Source organism: Schistocerca gregaria, chromosome 1 (assembly GCF_023897955.1).
Source record: "Schistocerca gregaria isolate iqSchGreg1 chromosome 1, iqSchGreg1.2, whole genome shotgun sequence".
NCBI lineage: Eukaryota > Metazoa > Arthropoda > Insecta > Orthoptera > Acrididae > Schistocerca > Schistocerca gregaria.
Window position 1 is genome coordinate 384,962,058 of NC_064920.1, and position 23,023 is coordinate 384,985,080.

At 40.9% G+C, this 23,023-nt stretch overlaps 1 protein-coding gene across 1 annotated transcript in view; it reads right to left on the reverse strand.

The window, feature by feature from the left end:
• The window catches only part of LOC126348796 (uncharacterized), a 185,828-nt gene that overhangs the window by 16,356 nt on the left and 146,449 nt on the right, over nt 1-23,023 (reverse strand). The window contains exons 4-6 of the mRNA XM_050002385.1: nt 20,218-20,472; nt 11,475-11,555; nt 3,040-3,153 (exon numbers count right to left, since the gene is read on the reverse strand). Of these exons, the coding sequence (XP_049858342.1) occupies nt 3,040-3,153; nt 11,475-11,555; nt 20,218-20,472 (450 nt within the window). The remainder of the gene's footprint in view (nt 1-3,039; nt 3,154-11,474; nt 11,556-20,217; nt 20,473-23,023) is intronic.

Here is a 23,023-nt window from a genome sequence, read left to right on the forward strand (position 1 = left end):
GATTAACTCAGCCACAAATTCAGCAAAGAATCTGACAGAGATTCCATTATGCCCTGGAGCTTTGTTCAGTTTTTGCAATTTAAACTGTTTCTTAACACAACCAGCACTAGTATCCATATCACTCATTTTGCAATGGTGCAAAAATTAAATTGGGACAGTACCCCAGGATTTTCATTTGTAAAGGAACATTTGAAAAATAATTCAACATTTCTGCTTTTGCTCAGCTACCCTCAATTTCAGTCCCTGTCTCATCTGCTAGTGTCTAGACACTAATTTTGGTACCACTAACACCTGTTACAAATGACCAGAATTTCTTTCGATTTCATGAGAGGTCCTACTGTAGTTGCTGAGGGCTTCACACATTGCTCTCTTGGCAGACAAATACGTGTAATTCAGCATCTCCCTGTATCTAGCCTTATGTCTTGCTTTACACCTGTTATGCAGTAACCTCTTTCTTTGGAGTGACTGTGGAGATTCCATTCCATCATGAACTGTTCTACAGGGTACAAATCTATCAAGCACATGTTCAACTATTCCAAATGTGTTCACAGTTCTGCATGCCATTCTCAAGAACTAAATGTTTAGAATTCTTTACAGGCATAGGACACAACTGCCACTTAACCGAGTTTGCTGAAAATATAAATCCTTCTACTTGTTTTAATTTACCTTCATTCTATCCAATATATTTCCATCATGAAGGGACTTCCAAGTATTTTTTTCTAGATCATTCTCAAAGAATGCATATAGTAATGTTTTGCATGACATTTTGTCATGCCCACCAGTTGAAAACTGTAATTTTCCCACTTAATAGATGATTCAAGCCTCTCCAGTGATGCCAGTATGAACAGGGAACATACACACTAGTGAACTTACATGTTCTCAAAAGTTTGTAGAGGTGAATCTGATGGTCAATGGAAGGGCCCAATTATAAGTTCATGCAGACATTTGATATGACATCTTTCCAAAATAGTCACGTACGTAGATTCAGTTTCTATCTCGGTGGATTTAATTTTTCTGTGTACTGTGACAAATACACTACATCCAATCACCATTAACCTATCCTTTTAATATACTCTTAGATTTCTTTCCAAATATCTCACTACAGTCAACTGTGGGTTTTAACCAGCTCTCTGTACCTAATAAAATGTGAACTCCACAGATTTGTAGAACTGCTTCAAACTCTGGCACTTTGTTGTGAATGCTTCAGCAGTTAACAAATCACCCCCCTTCAGACATTTTTGTGGATATAATACTGACATTTCTGGGTCCCCTATAAACTGCCAATATCTAGGTTGGATGGAGAATAGCCCAGCCAAAAAATAAATAAATAAAGTATAAAAAAGGAGTGTGCTACCAGTGTAGCAACAAGTGATGTGCAGAACTTACTCAGTATTTTCTGAATGTGGTCTACAAGAGAATGTTAATCTGTTTTTCATAGCATAACTTGGTAGCTGCCTAGCAGTTGTGCTTTCTCAACAGAGAAAACCTCACGTGATTTCACAAACCATTCCTGGTTGACTGATTTGTTGTATTCCATATATCCCATAATGAAAGGAAATCTTCAAGAATGTGGAACAACTTAGGGTGTACAATAACAAAGTGAAGTGGCTTTTACATACTGTATCCATATAGAAAGTTACAAATGAGAGTAAGTAAGTTCTAATCAGTTGCTTGTTAGTCTGTTTTATAGAAACTGCATGCAGTGGCTGCTTTTGCCTGTTAGTGTATAACTTGACTCATCCCACATCCTTGAAGGTTCTCCATGATGATGGGATTTACAGAGAATGATGTGTGAGTATTTATCCAAGGTAAATTTAACATGGTAAAATTAAGAGGAAAACCAATACTTTCCTAAAATGTTGTGATATTCATGCAATCCTCCTGGCATAGGTGGAGTCTTACCTTGATAACATAAAGCTGGTGGTCATAATGATAATCTCACATTAAAATATTTCAAACAAGCAAAATCATGCAGCTGGTGCTACAAATAAACACTAATAGTTATACATCAAATGGAACATGATGTGTAAAATGTTTTGCAGCCCACCTGGACAGTAAACTAAAATGCACATAGAGAAACTAATCAAGAAACTCGGGTGGAGATATTTTGATCTACACGACCTCAATACAGGAAAAAAAATTTCCCAGTAGACTTTCGTCTCTTTATCCAGAGTTCTAAGTAATGTCTAACATAAACCAAGAAACTGAGACTCCCTCTACATTCAAAAGAAAATTAAAAACTTATCTTAGTAGGCACTCCATCTATAATTCACCTGGTTATCTAGATTCAAGGATTGAAGATTCCTGCTAGCAGCAAGATAAGTAAATGAGTTTTTTTTCTTATGACAGAAAACTATTTTTGATATATGTTATTTTGGCCATGTAGATATTACACTAGCTCCAGGAGATAAACAGCAGCTATTTGATATAACTGAGGTAGCAGTAGCTTTTTCAATCTAAAAGCTTTACTGTGATAAATCTAGCTTCATTCCACATCCCTGAATGTTCTTCCTCCACAACAGAATATCATGAATGAAAAAATCCTGGGGAATAGCATTCTGTGCATTACCAGCAGTATTATTAGTGGCTGCTTGTTTAGCAAAGATCTGTAGAAGCCAAGTTATTTGTTTCTCGTCAATCTTTGAGAGTAAGAGAGAGGTTTCAGGTTTTCATTTACTTTTATGTGAAAAATGTTACATTCATGTTATTCTTTCTTAGTCTTCAAGTACAATGTCTCCAGTCACTATTGCTCATCACACACACTCCTGATGCACCACAGTGAATATTAATCTATTTCTGCTTTCGGTCATATGAAGTACCTCCCACCACCTCAAGTGTAACAAGTTATGAATTATTTTTTATGTATTCAGTTTTTGTCTGTAGACGCTATAAAACTGCTCAGAGTTCTACTTTCTTTAAAATAAAATTTGAGTTTTAAATCCTGTTTCTATTATCTTCTATCGTGCAGTTAATTATACATGTTCTGTTGTCATTATTGGGGGTTTTAGCATACAAAAAAAAGACAAAAACAAAATTTACCAGAGTAGTGATGGCTACAGAAATAAATCCACACAGGAAAGAAGCTGTTGCTGCTAAGTCCAATGCTGCCACATCCAGGCAGCTCTGGGCAAAGTATGATGTAGATGAGCAGTTCTGAAAATAAATGGTTAAAATCTTCTTTAAGTTTTGGTCAACATCTTTACTAAAAGAAATCATTATGTACAACATCAAAAAGCTGCTATAAAGCTCAGCTTTGATTAAACTAGTTTCAACTATTTTGTCTACATATGGCAGAGCTTTCGTTCTGAATTCTTGTTTTCCATTTGAATTCTTGTTTTCCATTTGAATTATGAGTTTAGTTTCTATATATGCTGTATCGGTGTGTAATGTTGCCATGCATGTGTATGTAAATCAATTGCCAACTGTATCAGCATGGGCCAGTCAGCAGAGGCCACATGTAGAAAGCGTGCATATGGCTCAGTCTCCACTGCAGCATCTACTGGCAAATCACACCTATATACGCACAGAGCTGTGCTGACTCACCCTCTTTATGTTCTTTTAGTCAGTCTGTACTGCTCACATCAGTTTTTTGTGTATCGCTTATGTTGACCCTCTGTATGATTCTTTTGTCTTGTTACGTGTGTGAAGGCACAGGAGTCTTATTTCCATTATTACCAGAGATTTATGAATAACACCATATTTGTGTTACTTCAATCGGTTTCATGTGTTACTTGGTTACTACACAACTGGCAATGAGTTTGGATTAGTTTCCATGTGTGCAGTTTCATTAGGTTGGGTCATTATGGATGTCATGCTACTAGCCGTGATTGAACAGCTCACGTCACCGATTATTACTTTGTTGGCTTCGATTAACAGACAGGGTACCATTCCACCAGTCTATCCACCCACTTTTCCTCCACGTGATGATTAAGCTGAGGATTGGGTAGATTATGAAAAGAGACTCGGACAGATTTTTTTGGCTTTTGATGTGACAGACTCTAACTTGTGCAGAGCCTCATTCCTCTCGTGTATTTCACCTAAGGTGTATCGATTACTACATCAGCTTGTCTCTTTACAAGAACTGGTAGCTCTTAGTTTTGATCACATGTGCAGTTTATTGTCCAACTAGGATCGCAAACAAACACGTGTCGTAGCAGCACAAGTTGACTTCTATTGATGCCACACGAAACCAAACCAGTCATGCAGGGCCTGGGCAGTGAACTTCACGACCTTAGCTGTAAGTGTCAATTCATTACTGATGCCCACAATGACTCTTACGCAGACCCTATGAAGTGCGATGTAATTATATGTTTAGCTCCAGATAAGGAATTGAGAAAAAGCACTTTATTATGTGAACCCTGCCGCCCCCCCTCCATTGTCAGAAGTTTTGCAAATAATACAGGATTTTGAAGTTTCTCGGGCAGCAGGTCACCAAATTGAAGAGTGGGCCTTGATGGCAGTAGTGTCACAAGATGTGCCCACTATTATGACAAACAGCTTCAGCATGTTCTAAGCACTGAGATACTTGTAATGCTTGCCAGAAGGAAGGCCACATCTCCCTGTGTCATTTGCTAAAGGTTGCTCAGGATATGGATGTGTACATAAACTGTGTGACTCCAGTGCTCCTGACTTCTCCAAAGCTGTTTATCGAGTTAAGTGATTTTCGCCAAGTGCTCTGGCTACAGGTCAACAGGTGCTGCAGTGACATAATTGAATTGTCAAATCTATGAGAGTTTAGACTTGACGCTGTCAACACTGGTCATGCAGAAGCTTTTCAGTTATAATTGACAGAACATTGCACTGTTGGGACAATTTACGGCTTCTGCCTCTTACAAGTCAGTGGTTTGATCCATTACATTTTTGGTTGTTGCTGATGCTGGTGTTGAGAACTTGTTCGGAGTGGATGTATTTCAGGGATTTGGGTTTTCTGTCAGCAACACAGTTCACTTTGTGTCCAATCAGGTACCATATTCTCTATTGGAAACACTGTGTGAGGTGTTTTTGAACTTATTTTTGAAAGGTATAGGGTGTGCCATGAATTTTTCTGCTCATTTTCTTTTAAATCCACAGCTCAGCCCCATTTTTGTAACGCACATCCTATTTCCGCCAAAATTGAAAGATCAAGTGAAAGCAGTGGATGGACTCCAGTCTCTTAGGGCTGGTGCATCCTGTTATGACTAATACATGGTCATCTCCATTGGTTGTAGTTCAGAAGCTACCGGGGAAACTTTGCCTCTGTGGCGACTTCAGTACTACTGTCAGTGTGCTGTTGGTCACAAATACATATCGTCTCCCATGCCTGGAGGAACTGTTGGTGAAAATATCAGGTGGCCGGTACTTTTTCAAAATTGGTTTGTCCGGAGCATATCTGCAGGTTCCTGTGAACGAAACGGTGAGTTCTGGTTTTGGATATTCCTTTTGGTCTCTCTTAATATTTGCACCTTCCTTATGGTGTGGCTACTTCCCCTGCTATTTTCCAGTGCATTTTAGAGCAAGTGACTATGCCTGCCCATGTTGCATTAGTTATCTGGATGATGTTTAAAGAGCTCCTCCATGGCCGATTTTTTGAAAAATGTACACACTGTTTTCTTACAGTCCAGAGGCATATGATGTAACCTTGTGAAATCTCAGTTTTTTCAAATTTCTATTATTTATTTGGGGTTCAAGATCTCACAGGATGGGGTTCACCCTCCGCCAAACCACATCTCCACTGTGAAGTCTATGCCTTGCTCCTCATCCACAAAGGAGCTTCAGGCCTTCCTAAGGAAAACAGCCTACTACCATAAATTTCTGCCGGGAGTGGCCACATTCGCCCACCTGTTGCATGCCTTGTTACTCAAGAATGTATCTTTTTGCTGGAGCCTAGACTGCGAAAATGCCTTTGAAATCCAAACTACTCTTGGCCCCTTCTTTAGCTGTGTTCTCACTGGCACAGCACATAGTTTTGGTGAATGACAGTTCGCAGTACGGCCTCAGAGTTGTCTTAGTGCATTGAAATGCTGACACCTCTGAGCAACCTGTTGCTTTTGCCTCTAAATTGCTGACTCCAGCCAGCAGCATTACTCTCAAATGAAAAAAGAGGTTCTTTCTGTGGTCTATCCTCTCCAGAAATTTCATGGTTTTTTTGTGTGGCTCCACATTTCACCTAATTACTGACCATAGACCCTTGGTTTCCTTGTTTAATGCTACATTTCCTTGTGTGACAATGCAGCACACCACCTACAATGCTGGGTCCTGTTATTGTCTTTTTAAAATACTATGAAATCCATTTTTGACCTACATCTAAACATGCCAACACGAATGCCTTGTCAAGCCTTCATGTGGGTCCTGGTCCTGATTTTAAATGTGAAGAATTGCTTTGATTCCTTCTTGTTACTGAAACGCAGGCTGCAGTCAAACGTTTCCCAATTACAACCTGCATGTAGTAGCACCGTTGCCGTCAACACTGTTTTCCACCAGGGGGTTCAGATAGTTCAAGAGGGCTGACCAGATAAATTGCTGGGTCAGGTTTTGAACCCCCTGCATAACTATTTTTCCTTACAGAATCAACTCATCATTTTTTGACATGTTTTGCTGCTATCCACAGGAGACCTCTCTCACAGAGTAGTCATTCCTGCCACATTATGGCTCTATGTTCTATGCCTTCTCCACTAGGTCCATTAGGGAGTTTTGTACACTAAACTATTAGCTAGGAGACTTGATTTTTGGCCTGGTATTGGTGGAAAAATTGTCTGTTTTGTCATGGCATGTGAGCAGTGTGCCCAGCAAGAGGCAGCTCCCTGGGCATCTCTGTATGTCAGCGATGGGAATGCATTCATGTAGGCTGTTCTTGGATTCCCATCGGTTCTTGGTTGTGGATGCATTATCCCAGTTTCCTTACATTCTTTCGTGTGGGTCGACATTGGCTGAGGTCTCAATTTGTATGCTTTTGAAGTTTTTTTTCTGTTGGATGGTTGCTTTGTACCTTAGTTTTCAATGAAAGGTCTCAGTTTGTTTTACACACCTGTCAGTTGTTTTGTCCTGTCACTGCATTTGTCATGTTACAGCTCCACCATTCCACCCTCAATCAAATAGTGAGGCAAAATAACTGGTGCATATGTTCCAGTCCCAAATGAAAAAGTTTGTTGTGGATTCTTCACCAGATGACGCTCTCCTTCACTTTCTGAGCACGTATTGCTTCATGCCTATGGGGGAATGGAGCCTGGCTGAGTTGCTTCATGGCTGGCAGCCACGCACGCTCCTCCACCTTCTGTTGCCTGAGCTGCACCTGCCACGGTAGGGTTCATTTGGCCACTTCAAGTCGGGACTGCCAGTGTGGGTTCAAGGGTTTGGTAGCTGGCCCAAGTAGGTACCAGCCACAATTGTCCACCATCATGAAGTCCGTCTTTGTAATGTCCATATGGCTGACAGGCTGGTGACACACCCCTTTGATCAGTTTCGTCGCCAGAAACTATTGGTTTGCAGGCCTCGTAACCACAGTCCACCTCACCAACCTCCACCTCCCTCCTCCTCAAGTCCATCGTCGCCTGCTGTAGAGGTGCTGGTGTCAGTCCTTCTCCAGCCTTGGCTCCTTGTCACAGTCTGCTGCTCCACTCGGGTTGCCTCCACTGTCCCCCTCGCCATCATCACCTCAGCATCCCTGTCAAACCTTGTCTCCTCTGCACTGGGGCATGCCTGCCAATGACAACACAGAGATAGCAATGACACCCTCATATGCTGTGCTGTCGTCAGTTGCAGTGTGAATCCACCACCCTCAGGCATGACCGTGTTTCCGCACATTCCAACACTATGCTCTGATGCCTGCCTGGCATCTCATCCTGCCACCACCATCAGCACTGGCTGGTGCCACCTTGGATCTGATGGATGTGTGTCTCAGTAAGCCGTTGGCATCTGCTCCATCTCCTGGGTGCCCTCCTTGGATGAGGGAGAAGTGTGCTATATCCTGCTAGTATAGTCGAACCCATGAACAATGGCAATTCGCGAGGCAAGGACGAGGATTGCAGTGATGATGATTCCAAGTGATAGCTGCAGTATGCAGATGTGTATGCTTTCTTGAAGAAGACATAATTCTGCAAATTACATCTCTCACTTGCTCATGTGGAATGTATCACTTACCACCACTATCAGCAATGGTAACTTGCAACAAATGAAATAAAAATTCACTGATCAACCCACTACAATCATGTTTAATGCTCGCGTTAGCTAGAGCATTCAGAACAGATCGCTCAGAACACTAATGAATGCTCATGACTTGTGACTATAACTACAGCGCATGTGAATGAGAGCGAGTGAATGTTGTGTCACCGCATGTGTGTACTTAAATCAATTGCCAACTGCATCAGCACAGGCTGGCCACTAGAGGCCGCCTGTGGGAAGTGTGCACATGGGATGGTCTCCGCCACATTGTCTACCAGCGACTCGCGCCCATATATGCACAGAGCAGCACTGATTCATCCTCACTATGTTCATTTAGTTTGTACTGCCTCACACCAGTTGTTCTGGATATCAATTATGTTGCACCTCCTGCATGATTATTTTGTCTTGTTACATGTCAAGTCACAACAGACTTATTTCCATTATTGTTCAGAGGTTTATGAATAAAGCCATATTTGTGTTACTTGGACTGGTTTCATGTATTACTTCATTACTACAATGTCAGCCTTCCTTAGCTTGAAGAAAGAGACAATACTGCCACTTTGAAAGACATTGTCACATATTAATAAATGTCAGTCTGGACTGCACGTCCACAACACCCAACTCAGCCAAAATGTGAGGCTTGATTTTGTTTTCATTTTTATGGTAATACAATTCAAAAAGTAAGTGTTGCTAGTATGTAATGTAGAGATCCATGTTGCATTAACATACTCGTACCTGTCAACGTTTGAAAAGATCTATCAGTAAAGCTCACATGTGACAAAAAATCTAATGATTTTCAACATGCCCCAGATTGACAAAAATAATAATACTTCTGGGCTGCAAAATACAATAATTCAAGCTTTAAACAGGATACTTCAATGAAATCACATCGTACTTACGTGATAGGCCAATGATTTGTAGGTAAATATACCAATCAAGAAGAAATCCAAACAGCAGCAGGTGTGGTGAATATTGGTTTGGAGCAAACATAACAGGACTTCTATGATAAATTAAGCAGATATGCCATAATTGAAAAAGGCTTTACACACACAACTTGTTTAATGTAACACGCAAGAAATAATATAATAAAAACTGCAAACCAATGCTAGTAGGACTTAAAAGTTATAGTTGTGGGCTTTTTAGCCGTCTGCAGGTCTTGAGAAAATGTTCTGTTATAACAGAGACCAGAATTCTTGGTCTTCAAAATAGAAATAGACTCCAGAGATTCATTGGACATGGATGAGCTGAACTCTGTTCTATTATTCTTCACAAGGTTGAGAACACATTCACATTCGGTATTGCTGTGGGGTGTGGTGTGAATAGTGAGCATTACTCTAGACATTTGGTTATACTTAAGAAGTCCACTGGCTCCATGAATTCTTGACATTTGTGCCCAACTGGAATCACTTGCGGCTCCTTGATTTGCAGCCAAAGTGTCACCTACTTGAAGAGCTGTGAATTGCCTCTGAAGCTCATTCACCAACTCATCTGTAGTTTCATTCTCTTGTTTTGTAAGTTTACAAATTATTCTGACTTTGCTTATATCAGCAGCAAGTAGTGAAAAGAGTTTTTCAAAACTCATATTTATGAAGACATATTGCAGTTCTCAACACTTTCTAAAGAACAGTAATGTGAACTGTCAACCTCAGCCACTGAAAGCAGTCTCTTGAAGTATGTAGTTCCAGGTTCGATTTTGAAAGATTTTTCTAGGTTAAAGGACAGAAAAATTTCAATATCTCTTTATACAAGACAAAAATAAGTGCTTCTTTATTGACCATCACAATTCCTGCTGTATTTTCTGGGTAGTTATAATTAAACTTTCCCTATTTAACATGTTGTAACATGGAAACTAATTACCACACGAGTACTAAACTTGGTAGCATTCATGTCAAGGACATGGGGAAGAGGAATAATGCAGAATCAGTTCAATTGAAACACTTTTAATACACTGCTACTGTACATCATACCATTACATACCAGTAGCATTATTGCTACAAAACGGGCTCAATATGGTGCCCATCAGTGTCCAGAAGAGTCTCAAAGCACATGATTGCATTCAGCACAGGAGAATGAAGTGTGTCCATAGGTATGCTCGTGCCCTCTCTTGTAAAGCGTGTCCTTCAGGTAGTCCCACAACCAGAAATTGCAGGGTGTGAGATTAGGTGATCATGCCGGACAAGCATTTGGAAACGATCGCCTGATAATTTGATAGTTTGCAAAAGTGTTTTGGAAAAGCAGGTGAACTTCGTGAGCGATGTGCAATGGGCCCCCATTCTGCATGATAACTGTTGAGTTCAATGTGTCTCTCTCCTTTAGGGTGGGTTTGACATGTTATTCAAAAAAGAATGTACCAGTGATGACTGTAGCCCTGAAACAACACCATACAGTGACACGTTCATGATACAGAAGAACTTCATTCACAGTGAACGGTCGTGAAGATCCCCGCATTCAGCAATTTTGTGTGTTCACCTCACCCGTCAGAGAAAAATGAGCTTTGCTTGTCCCTAGGATGGTCAAGGGCTAGCCCTCACCATCTTCAATTCTTGCTAGAAAGTGTAGAGCAAAGTCAACACGTCATTGTGCATTCTATGGTGCAAGCTGCTGTATGATATGAATCTTGTACGGATACCACTTGAGAATGGTTTGAAGCACCTTCTATACAGTGGACCATGGATGTTCAACTATCGTGACGCAGCACGCACACTGCCTGACAATCGGGAATTGTGCACAGCATTGTCTGCCATAGCAACAGTGACTTCATCAACCACCTGTGGTGCAACCGGTTGTTGGCCTCTTCCCAGAGCAATGCCCAGTTCTCCAGTTAATTCGACCTTCTTCATCATGCTCTGCACAGCAGGTGGAGAAAGATAACTCCTCCGTAATCCTGGCAATATTCTCGAAGTGCAGCTGCAGCAGTACTGTTGTTTTGATAATAGAACTTCACCAGTAATGCCCTGCTCCTGTTGTCCAAGTTCACATTGACAAGTAACAAGTGCACTGCAACTGATCAGGTGTGTGATTATGAATCATGATAACTGATCATGGCAACTGTTGGCCATAGTTGGACCTGGGCAGTGCTGCTGTTATGCATGGAAATCATGCACTGGATGCTCTGGACATTAATGCTACCAAGTTTGGTACTCATATGGTAATTATTTTCTGTGTTATATCATGTTATATAGGGAAAGTTTAATTATAATTACCTAATATTTTCTAGTGTTATATTAAATTAAAGAGACTGAGTTTGAAGAGCCATGAAGTAAATTTATATTGTTAATTCTATTTTTATATCACTTAAAATTTTAAATCAAATCTTTAATGTCATCAGCTTCTCTTACCTCTGTCGCAAGACAGGAACAAGGGACAGAATCTTGAACATTCAGCCAATCACTATAATTGTCTACACCACAGCACTGCAACTAAGACAAATTTTTAAGTCAAAGAGTAAACAAGTCAGAAATAGGACAGCATAAAACTGCTAAACAGCACTGATATCTAATTCACAGTGTTGTATATAACTGGATGCGTATCAGGAAATGACATATGTTATGGCTAGCAATGAACTGCCTAAAACTTTAATAACACATATATAATCAGATATTCAAGAAAACACCTCAGCCATAAAGAAATAATTAAATGTTTGCTATAAGCATGGGACTTGGTCTGGGCCTGGAAAATGGCTTTGAAATACTGGATTGCTATCTGTACTGTAGAACTGGTAGTACCTAACATTTTTCTTAATTGAGAACAGAATTTTAAATCTGCTATTGAAACTATTATCACAAACATTTATGAGTACAATACATTAATGCCACACAAAACATTGGTTTGATGGGAGTTGTTACATTAATCTGTAATAAATAAATATATTAAGTTGTCACAAATAAAGTCTCTGCTACATTACACTGCTAACAAGTAATTACAGCATTGTCTGCTTCTATATAGGGTGAACATTAATAAAACCAACAAACTGACGGGATGAATTTCCAAATGGAAATGGAGGAAGAGAGGTCTAATGAAGATGTGTCTGGAAATGGACAGTGTGCGTACAACTAGAACAAATTCTCCCAGAGCACGGTACAGAGCTGCATTGCATACACTTCACAACAGGTGCTCAAAGGAGCCTCCACAGGATTGCGAGTGATAGGGATAATAACAGCTGTCATACAGGATATATGTAATTTTACTTTGGTTCACAATGTGTTGGTAGGCCACTTGCCTGGAGCTTGTACTAGAGTTCATGAAGATATGCTGTAGAATCTGGTCCTCCAAATCTGGTGTCTGAAAGGACTCATGATCGCACAAGGGTCTGAAATGTTGTGTGTTGGGGTTGGTGTCTGTGAGAGTAGTTGTTTTGGTGTAACCACACTACCTCTTGACCGTTTCCATCTGCTTGACCATACACATAACACCATCTTGGCTTGTTCTCGACGTGAATATCAGACCAGTATATTGTGTGAATCACACAGCCTGTAATGCACAAGGAATGCATGGTAGGCAATCAGAGGTACTGTTATTTGTCAGTGCCATCTACCGTGGCAATGATGCACTTCTGGACACACGTTACAGAACCTTTTTTCCTCAGTCAGGAATCCGTCCCTGCAGTTTGTCGGATATTAATATTCACCCTGTATAGCAACAAACATAAAAATGAGAAAAAGTAAAAAAAAAAAAAAGAGCTAGTTTTATATGTGTAACTTCCTTCAGGTGACAAAAGAGAAGAAATGTCCGGAGGAAATGGAAACATTCATTTATTAAATAGGAAAGTTGCCCAGGGTCCCTAGTGAAGGGAGCCTCATCCATGTGTTGTATTTCATAGGCGAATCTCCTTTATCATTGGTTTGCTCCTCTGTCTATCCTTGGGATTGTTGAGATCCTAAAATTTTATTTGTTTGCAGAATTGTTAGATATGCATTTAAACTATGGAGCAGTAGGATGTAGTGCTTGGAGAACTGAATAAGTGCACAGAGAAAAGTTTCACAACAGCTGCCACCATAATTAGAAGAAATTTATCACCATAGAGGCAAGCTTACAAGAAACTGTGTTCTTCAGGCCGCAGAAATATAGCCAGGGTTCTTGACAAAAAGTTATTTCTACATTAGAATTTGAGGAGATGATGTTGGATCAGCTGAAGATTTGTCAGTGTTCACTGTCAAATGCACACTTCAAAGAAACCAGTGAAGAGAGTTTTGGCAGAGCAGCAATGGCATCCCATCATAAAATGTGTGTGCAAGCAAAGGGGCCATATGATTATGAGCCAATAGTTCCATTGCAATGGGTGGACTGAGATTGGAAGTCATCACTTTGGACAATTTCTGTGAATTCGAGTTGTTGCTGTAAATTCAACTGGTTGCTGGAGGATGTAGTTGTTTATGACAAAAAACTAAATATCCATTTGTAACTAACAATTGTCTATATCAATGCAATGTTTCAGATACTTGCAACTCATTTCTATGCCTCCCCTTGTAAATCCTTCCTTCCACCTGACTACAGTTCTTGAAGACATGATGAAATGTGAGTTTAATTCTATACATGTACACACCATTGGCGGCTATCTAAATGATTAGAGTTATAATTCTCTGTGAGAGGTAGCACAGTGACCAGAGTGCATACGAGTTGTTCGCGTATAGTGTTGTTACCAGGCCTGGTAGGGTATGTATGGGTTGTGATCAGCATCAGATGTTGAATGATCATTGAAGGACACGGAGATAAAGCATACATGTGTGAGACAGCATTACAAGCACCTGACAGTTTGAAAGGGGTACAATTGTGGGTCTCCATTTGGCTGGCTGGTTGAATTGTATAAAATGCAGACATGTGGGTTATTCAGATGTGACAGTGGCCTAGTAGATTGCATGGGAACGTGAGGGCAGGCAAACTCTGCATCGAAGTTCCAGTGAACCTTGTCTGACCATCACAAAGGATGGTGGCTGTGCCTGTACTGTGCACCAAGCACATTGTAATACCTTCATATCTGCACTTGACATCCAAAAACAAGTAATGCACTCCCTCCAACATTCTATATCAAGTTGCACCACTGGTCAGATACCAGTAGCATCCAGACAAGAGAATTACTGTCCCATGCGTGGGCTGCTTAACACTAAAACACAAACACCTGTACTTGAAGTGGTGCCATGACCAGGAAATATGAACTACTGATAAATGGCATTGCAACAAATGACCATCATTGACTAGTATGGTGGTGACCTGAGGAGAGATCAAATTTTTCCAGTGTTTAAGAGAAGCAAGTGGCACTACTACTAGTGTCATAGTTTTGAGGTGCCATCTGGTATGACTTCTGGTCACAGCTAATAGTGTCTGAGCGAACTCCAACAGCACAATGACACATCACGGATATGCTGTGCCCTCAAGTGTTACCTCTCATGTGACAGGATCATGGTGCCATTCTTCAATGGGAAACTGCACGTCCACTCACAGAATGTGTATTTTGAACAGTTTGCATTATTTTGAGATATCCCAGTAGCCACCAGTTTCACCAGATATGTCCGCAATAGAATATTTGTGGGAGTATCCAAGATACTGAGGACCAATTACAACAGTTGTGGTCCAACTTGCCTCAGGAGAGGATGTAACAGCTTTAAGCCACCCTTCCCAACTGAATAACTGTATGTATCCAGGCCAGGGCGTTGCAACATTATATTGATAATTAGGCTTATATTGCCTAGTTCCTTGTAAATTCGACTCAATTTTTTTAATCTCTGGAATGACATCACAATCTCTGTCAAGCCATGAAATTTCATTTTGTTTCCTCCACACCTTCTGGGTGCTTCATGTTTATGCTCGGCTTGTGTATATGCCCAAACATTTTCCCTTCAGTTTATTATGTCCTTTACTAAGCACTGTTTACTGTTTAAAATTAGTAGGACATCTTTATTCATCACTTAATCAAGTTATATAATATTCAGTAATTTCCTGTAACTTCACATTTCAAAGGGCTATAATTGTTTCATTTTTAGCTTGCCCATCGTCCACATTTTGCATCTGTACAGAACTGTGCTCCAAATGTATCATATCACGATTTTTTTTCTTTTCCAGTTTCAATAGCTGTTCATTTATATAGAAAGCCCTTTTGTCCTGTATTAATTCTTGGCACTAAAGTTTCCTTGTGTCTTCCTTCTTTATCTATTCTACTTACGAGAGAGTAAAATTCATCCACCTCTTTGAAAGTCTTGTCCAGCTGAACAGGTAACTGTCCAGCATGTCCACCTCTTGTGCATACCGTTACCATAGTTTCATTTTTGCTAGTGTATATACCATAACTATCAGCTAGCACATGTTGGGTTTAAGCATTCAATTGGTGGTCCCTTTCAGTGACAATCAATATATTGTTGCAAACCGTATTGTTCAATGGTGGCTCATGACTAACATGACTTGAGGATTTACATACAAGTTCAAGATAAGTACAAAGTTAGTTTTCTTCTCAAAAATAAGCTGGCGAATACTACTTCTTTTATTTCTGAAACTTTCAACAAATTTCTTAAAACTATATACAGTTTCAAACATAACTACAAATACAATGTACCACACAGTTAAAATGAAAAACAGTGTCAGAGACATGTACACTTATAGCACTTTTCCTACTCTCACAACACAGCTCATCCACTCCATGGACAAGAACAGTAGAGGTGTGCCACAGGAGCTTGCCAGTTAGAGATTCCTCACCACTATTCTACTGACTGCCCATTCAAAGCCAGATGCCAGACAAGACATAATCTAAGTTTCAATTGTCACGTAGAATAAAATACTTATCGCTTGCGAATCATGGCATGCTCTGATTATGAAGTCACATTATAAACAATTCCTTTCGGCCCCCTTACTAGAGCACACTGGTCGCTTTGATGTGCTGTGGTCAGTATAGAACTGGTACCAGGCAGTCATGTGACCCGCCAGCACTGACATAAGTCATGGCCGGAAAGTGGTGCGTACATATCAGCAGGGTGTATACAGCTCACGTCAAATGAGAAAACGCGGGAACTTTTTCATCTGGAAAAAAGTGGGATTTTTTTTTAATTCCATGAACTTTTCATTGGTTTAGTTGTCTATTCAATTTTGAATGGTAAGAACTGATACTGTAATGATGAATTTTACTTTAGAGTGCTACTGTGTCAATAAGATATAAACAAGATAATAACGCCAAAATAAAACTTTAGTTGTAAGAAAAATGCACCATTTACAACAACAAAACGTAGTGCACCACAAGCGCCTGTTGACAGCAAAACAAGTCAATGACTAGGGTGAAGACTATGCAATACTTATAACAACAAGCCACCTTCAGTGACCGTGATGCCACAACCGTTTACATTTCTAACAGGTCGCGAGTAAATATTGTGATGGTGGTTTGAGAAGGATTACTTTCAACGAAAATTTCCTTTTACGCATACTGAATTATGTTATGTGTGAAACTGCGCAATAAATTTCTTAAATAACACAGCATTTGATTCTTCTTCAAAATAGAAACACTTTGAGAACCATTCACTTCAAAAAAATTCAGGCCCAGAAGACCAGCTATTTATGCCATACTTAAAATTTTACTGGTACATTTGTGTTTGGTATATTTTAAAGGGAAACACACACTAAAAATACCAAGCTTCACTGTTAGTTTTTCATATTTCCTTAAGGTATTTCATAGATTACAAATTATGCTATAAGAGTGGCAAAAAGTACAATTATCCTTAAAAAAGTTTGACTTGGCTTTTGTATGCAAAAGTCAAAGTTCTCGGTGGAACACATACTCAGCCATGTACAGGTAACTCACAAAATGTTCGCTGCACAGCAGTGAAATTTATGATAGTGATTGTCAGAAATATATAGCTGATGCGATTTAAGCTGTGCTCTTAGGATCCTTCCTAACTGCACTGTCGGAAAAAGAAACGCAAAAATTTTTTGATGACCCATATTATATGTGAAAGCTTAGCTTCTTGTAGTTGCACTGGATGTATATTAATTTAAATCATTAACTTTTCCTGTTTGTGTGTTCATGCTACTTAATAGTGATGTTACTATCGGCTGACAACATCACTTGTCCTATGCTCTAAATATTTGCTGTCAGTGGCTGGCGAGATCACGTGACTTGTGATTGGCAGCCTAAGCGCATTATGCAGCACAATCTTGATTTCAGTGCTTCAGAAGCAAATGTGTTTTATTTGATGGAATTCGTATTTATACGTTTTTAGATGACAATATGTTGCGTATGTGTTGCTGCACATCATAGATCTTTCCAAAATGCATTGTATTTGCTGGCTTTCGTTTTCCAAAGTGCTGGGAAGTTCTACACATGTGTATAAAACCTTCACCATTCAAAGGATGGATAAGTTTTTCTGGCTCCAAGGGAATGTATAGTGTCACTTAACACAGAAAAAAATGTACTTTTACCTTGGGTATAGCGTACTTTCACATAGGAAAAAGTGTATATGTAACTGGAAAATCAAGGAATTTTTTTTTCCTGTGCGCATATACACCTTGATCAGTGAGTTGTGTGGAACCAGTCCACTTGGGTGGATGTGAAAGCAGGACAGGATGGCACAGAAGAGTTATCTTCTATGTGCGTGTAACCACACTGTGTTGCAGTTACCTGATTTGTTGCTGTAACATTGTGGACTATCCAAAGTGTCTACAAGGAATATTGTGCCACATGCAGTCCTGTAACAAAACCTAAGAACAGTGGTAGTAAAAAGATCCTAACCGACTGGGACCAGACACAAGTTTCACACTCTATCAGTGGCACTCAGTTTTAAGCCCAACAGGAATTGCTGCTGTCCTGAATGCAGGTTCCTCTCAAACAGTTTCTGAACAAACGTTGCAGAGGTAAATGCTTACAACGGACATTTGGAGTCAGGTATGGCACCTCACTAAAGGCCATGCTCACAGCCGCACATAACGTTGCACGTCTTGGCTAGGCCAACCAGCACAAACATTTGACTGTAGCATATTGGAAGTGTGTAGCGTGGCGCTACTTGTCATGATTTGGTCTCTTTGTAAAAGATGCAAGCTGTCAAATACACTAATGACCGAATGAGATGTTGAACCTGCATTATACAGAGGATGTAAACTTGCCGAAAGTGTTTCCCGTACCATGACTTGGGCCCACTGAGTCAGGCTACCACGAATATGAATCAAGACCTTTATTTCAACATATTTGAAGACCAAGCATTTCCCATTCATCTAAATCTTCATCATGAATATGATGTGGACACTCCTGAGTTTCAAGATGACAACATCTGGGTTCACAGAACTGCACACATAGATTCCCAGTTCTACCAGCACACTGGCATCGTATTGCATCTTGACTGGTCCACTAGAACACCAAATCTTAGTCCCTTAGAAAATGTATGGGACTGTTTGGAACATTGCTTGAAACATACCAATCAACATACCTGCAGTTTGGTAGCTCATACGATGTAACCATCAGCTGGTAGATTCAACTGGACATTGCATATCTGAAGAAACTTGTGGATTCTGTCCATCGCCAGGGACCATCGTTAGAGCTAGAGGTGGTGTTATTCACTGTTAGCATGGTATCTCCTGGTGGTGACCAATTTTCTGCCCAGTGTACGAATACTTATTGCATTAGATTGACGCATAAGTTCATAGCATTTTTCCATAAGTTTAATAAATGTTACAGATACACCTAACACAGAATTTACTCATTAACACTGTACTCTCCTTCACTATTTGCAACAGTCTGTCAGCACTAGGGTAACTTCTCGGTTGTAGAAATCACGTGCATTTTGACCCAGAATGAATGTTCATTGAAGCTTGCTCCATCGAGGGGAGAGAAGGTGAAAACCTGAGGGGGCAATATCGGGTGAATAAGGTGGGCGCGGAATGACTTTCCAACCCAACTACTGTATAGCACTTTTTGTCAGTGTAGCAGATTGCAGGTAGAGTTATTTTGGAATAGGATCACTGCACGCAGTCTTCCCGGTTGCTGTTCTTGGACTGCATCTGCAAGACGTCTCAGTTGTTGACAATAAATGTCAGCAGTGATAGTTACACTTCAGGGGAGCAATTCAAAATATGGCTCTGAGCACTGTGGGACTTAACATCTGAGGTCATCAGTCCCCTAGAACTTAGAACTACTCAAACCTAACTAACCTAAGGACATCACACACATCCATACTCGAAGCAGGATTCAAACCTGCTATCATAACAGTCACGCAGTTCCAGACTGAAGCGCCTAGAACCGCTCGGCCACCGCGGCCGGCGGGAGCAATTCGTAGTGCACCGTATTGCTGCTGTTCCACCAGATGTGCATAGGTCTTTGTGTGGGGAGTTGCTGCTTTGTTTGGGCTCAACCACTCATTTCTTTTCCTTATGTTAGCATAATGACACTATTTCTCGTCACCAGTAACTATTTAGGATAGGAATGGTCAGCGTTGTTCACAAGCCAATTGACGACGAGCACACAGAACGCACGTGTGCCATCTACAGATTTTTTTCTGATTTTTGGCTTAGAGCATGCTGTAACCATACACCCAACTTTCGAACCTTCCCCATTGTCTGTAAACGTCGCACAATCTTGGAATGATCAAAGTTCATCACATTTTCCAGCTCTCGAGTACATTGAAGTGGATCATTCAGGATTAATGCATGTCAACGATCTTCATCAAACACCGAAGGAGAGAGTCACGATCCTTCTCAAAACGAAAAAAAAGAAACATTTTCTTGCCATGCCCTGTCCAATGGCATTATTCCCGTACACAGAGGAAATGTATTTGGCTGTCTCCACTGCTGTCACCCCTCTGTTGAATTCAAACAGAAGAATATGTAGGAAATGTCCGATTTCTCCACTTTGTGCTGCATTTTATAGCAACTCCATTCGCTCCCTCTATATGACAAAATGTCACTCAGATAGCATAAGTGAACTACAGATAAATATGGCAATCTGTAAGTAAACCGTTAGCAACCGTAGTACCAACATGCAAAACCAAAACGTTACGAACTTATGCACGAACCTAAAACAATAATATGACATGGAAATGTGTGGTGGGTTGACTGGCGAATCTGTTACAGATGCCACCAGCATCGTGTAGATTTTCTGCCCGCGACACGTAGGCCTACCGATCTCTGCAGACTGTCCCACGAGTGCCGGAGGTCTGCGGAATATCTGGTGAGGGCAGCGCGCATGACGGCGCCCATCGAGTCCCTGGCGGCGCCGGGCACCAGCACGAGGCCGCTGGGCAGCGGGGCGGCGGGGGGCGGCAGGCTGGTGGCGCCGTGGGCGGCGGGCACGAACGCCAGCGCCGCGCGCTGCTCCACTGTCTGCCACGCGCCGCCCACCAGCATCACCAGCGCCAGGCTCGCCAACGACAGGATCTGCAACGTCACGGAGCGGAACGCCTCTGACAATGATTCTCGGGAAGAACGTACAGTTTTCGTGACACACTGCGAAGGTTGCATCGGGACTCTTGATATTTTTCTTACGAGGGTTCTCACACAAAATACACCAAAAATACGAAAGCGCAAAATGATTTAGGATTTACAATATCAGAATAAAGAAAAAGCTTGCAGCATTTGTAAATTAGAGCACAAGCAGACAAATAATAAAAATCTCTGTGCACATGCCGCGTCAATTCAGGATAAAACTCCACCCACGTGCAAGTTCAGCCTGATAGCACTTGTCTTCGTAGATCTGGCAGCAAATAGGCGTCTACGTACGACCTACTAAATATTGTTTCATGTGTTTGTGTCTATATATTTTATCGAAGAAAATTTCTATGTTCTGAAATATGTGGACGACACTTTCAGTTCCTAGGAAAATTGAAAATTTATCGTAGGACTCTTGTCAATAACATCGGTCACAAATTTTGCTTTAGGCATTAATTTAATCTGCTATCATGGCTAGTGCCATAATTCCGGTACTATATTCATGCTTTTTGCAAGACAGGTTGCCTCTCCCGGACGCACACCCATCATTCACAACTGGGCTGAGTGATGATACATTTTGTAGATATCCATCTAGTGTGATCACATCACCATTTCACAATGCCATTCCATCTCATTCCACGTAGGTACATTGTGGGCCATTGTCGTTGATTCGTTTCCTAAGCACTGAGGACAGAAAAAAGGAAATTATAGAACGGGTTCCAGGCTTGGTCAAGGTGGTTCGTCTTTGGCGGGAAATCGTGAGCTAACCCAGGAACGACTGACAATCTGCCTCACAGTTTTAGTCTATCCCATGGGAGAAAGGACACAGCTGAGAGTGGGTTAGCCACGGCCCATGGAAGTTTTGTGGAGTTTATGCTGTGAAACTTCCTGATAGTTGCAAGCTGTGAGGCAGAGTGCAGTTCGTACTTGATATCGTTCAATTAGTAAGGGCAGCGTTCACACAAGTCGAGGATCCATCCATCACACAGCTTAGTCTGTTAGGAGTTTTCACAAAAGTGTAAATTGCATTACAGGGAAGAGGATTAATGTAAGGAAGGCTAGAATTTAACTTTCTGGCAAATCGATGTCCCCAATGTAAGACCAAAGTTCAGTTGAAAGTGGATAGAGCAAGAAAGTGACCGTGGCCTTTCTGAAGGAACTGTCCCAGCAATCGACTAGCTCAAGCCAGGAAAAGTGAAGTAAACGAAACCCACAAGTCAGGGTTATGAAATGAAAACTACTTCTCTCAAATACGTGTCCAGTGTCAGTAACACAACACTACACCACTTTCTAGGTAAAATGTTTGCAAGAAGACCATCTAGATGAGTTGTCGTCGTTCAAAAAGAGATAGTGTTTCTATAATTTCAGGGTTGGTAAGGCGATCGGGGCATCAAGATCTAAGTACGAGGTCTGTTCGTCAGGGAAGCACTGTACAGGAGATTGTTGTTTGGTTCCATTTTTTAACGTCTCCAGACACCACCCACTCAGCCAGTTTCTAATACAAGTAGTAGTCCTAATGTTTCAAGTATTTTTAACAAATTTTTTTTCTGTTCCAGGCACATTTCTATAGTCCTGGTATACATTCAAATTCCGAAGCCACGGTGCCGAAGCACGATCCCAGAGGGGCCTGAACATAAAGGCATTTGAAGGGAACAATGCTGCATTAACCGATGTTGGTTCGGTATTAGATTCGTGTGTAAGTTCGTAGCGTTGTTCCGTAAGTTTAATAACCACAACAGATACACATAACTGAGACATAAACCATCAATAGTATATTCTCTTGCATTATTTACAACAGTCTGTCAAGGCTGAGGTAAATTTTCGATTCTGCGACTGTAGAAATCACGTGGTTTTGGGCGAAAAACACTTCGAGCTCTGTTCTGAGTGTATGTTCGTCCGGAAATGAAGTTCTTCGAAGGTTGTTCGGTATGGAGTGGAGAGAATCTGACGCGAAAGATCGGGTGAACAAGGTGGATGCGGAATGACTTTCCAACCCAACTCCTGTATATTGTTTTTTGTCAGTTTAACAGAATGCAGGCGGCCGTTACCGTGGAGTAGCATCACTTCACTCAGTCTTCCTGGTCGTTGTTCTTGGGTTGCATGTGCAAGACGTTTCAGTTGTTGACAATAAGAGTCAGCAGTGATGGTTATATATTAGGGAAGCAATTCTTAGTACAATACACTGTTGCTGTTCCACCAGATGCATAACATTACCTTTTGTGGATGCGCACAGGTCTTTGTATGGGGAGTCGCTCTTCCTTTCTTTTCCTTATGTTAGCATGAAGACACAATTTCTCGTCACCAATAACGATACAGGGTAGGAATGGTCGGTGTTGTTCACAAGCCAATTGGTGACGAGCAGTCAGAGATCATATACGGTCACCCACAGATTTTTGTCTTTTTGTCTTAAAGAATGCTATCTACATCTCGTTTATACTCTGCAAGCCACCCAACGGTGTGTGGCGGAGGGCACTTTACGTGCCACTGTCATTGCCTCCCT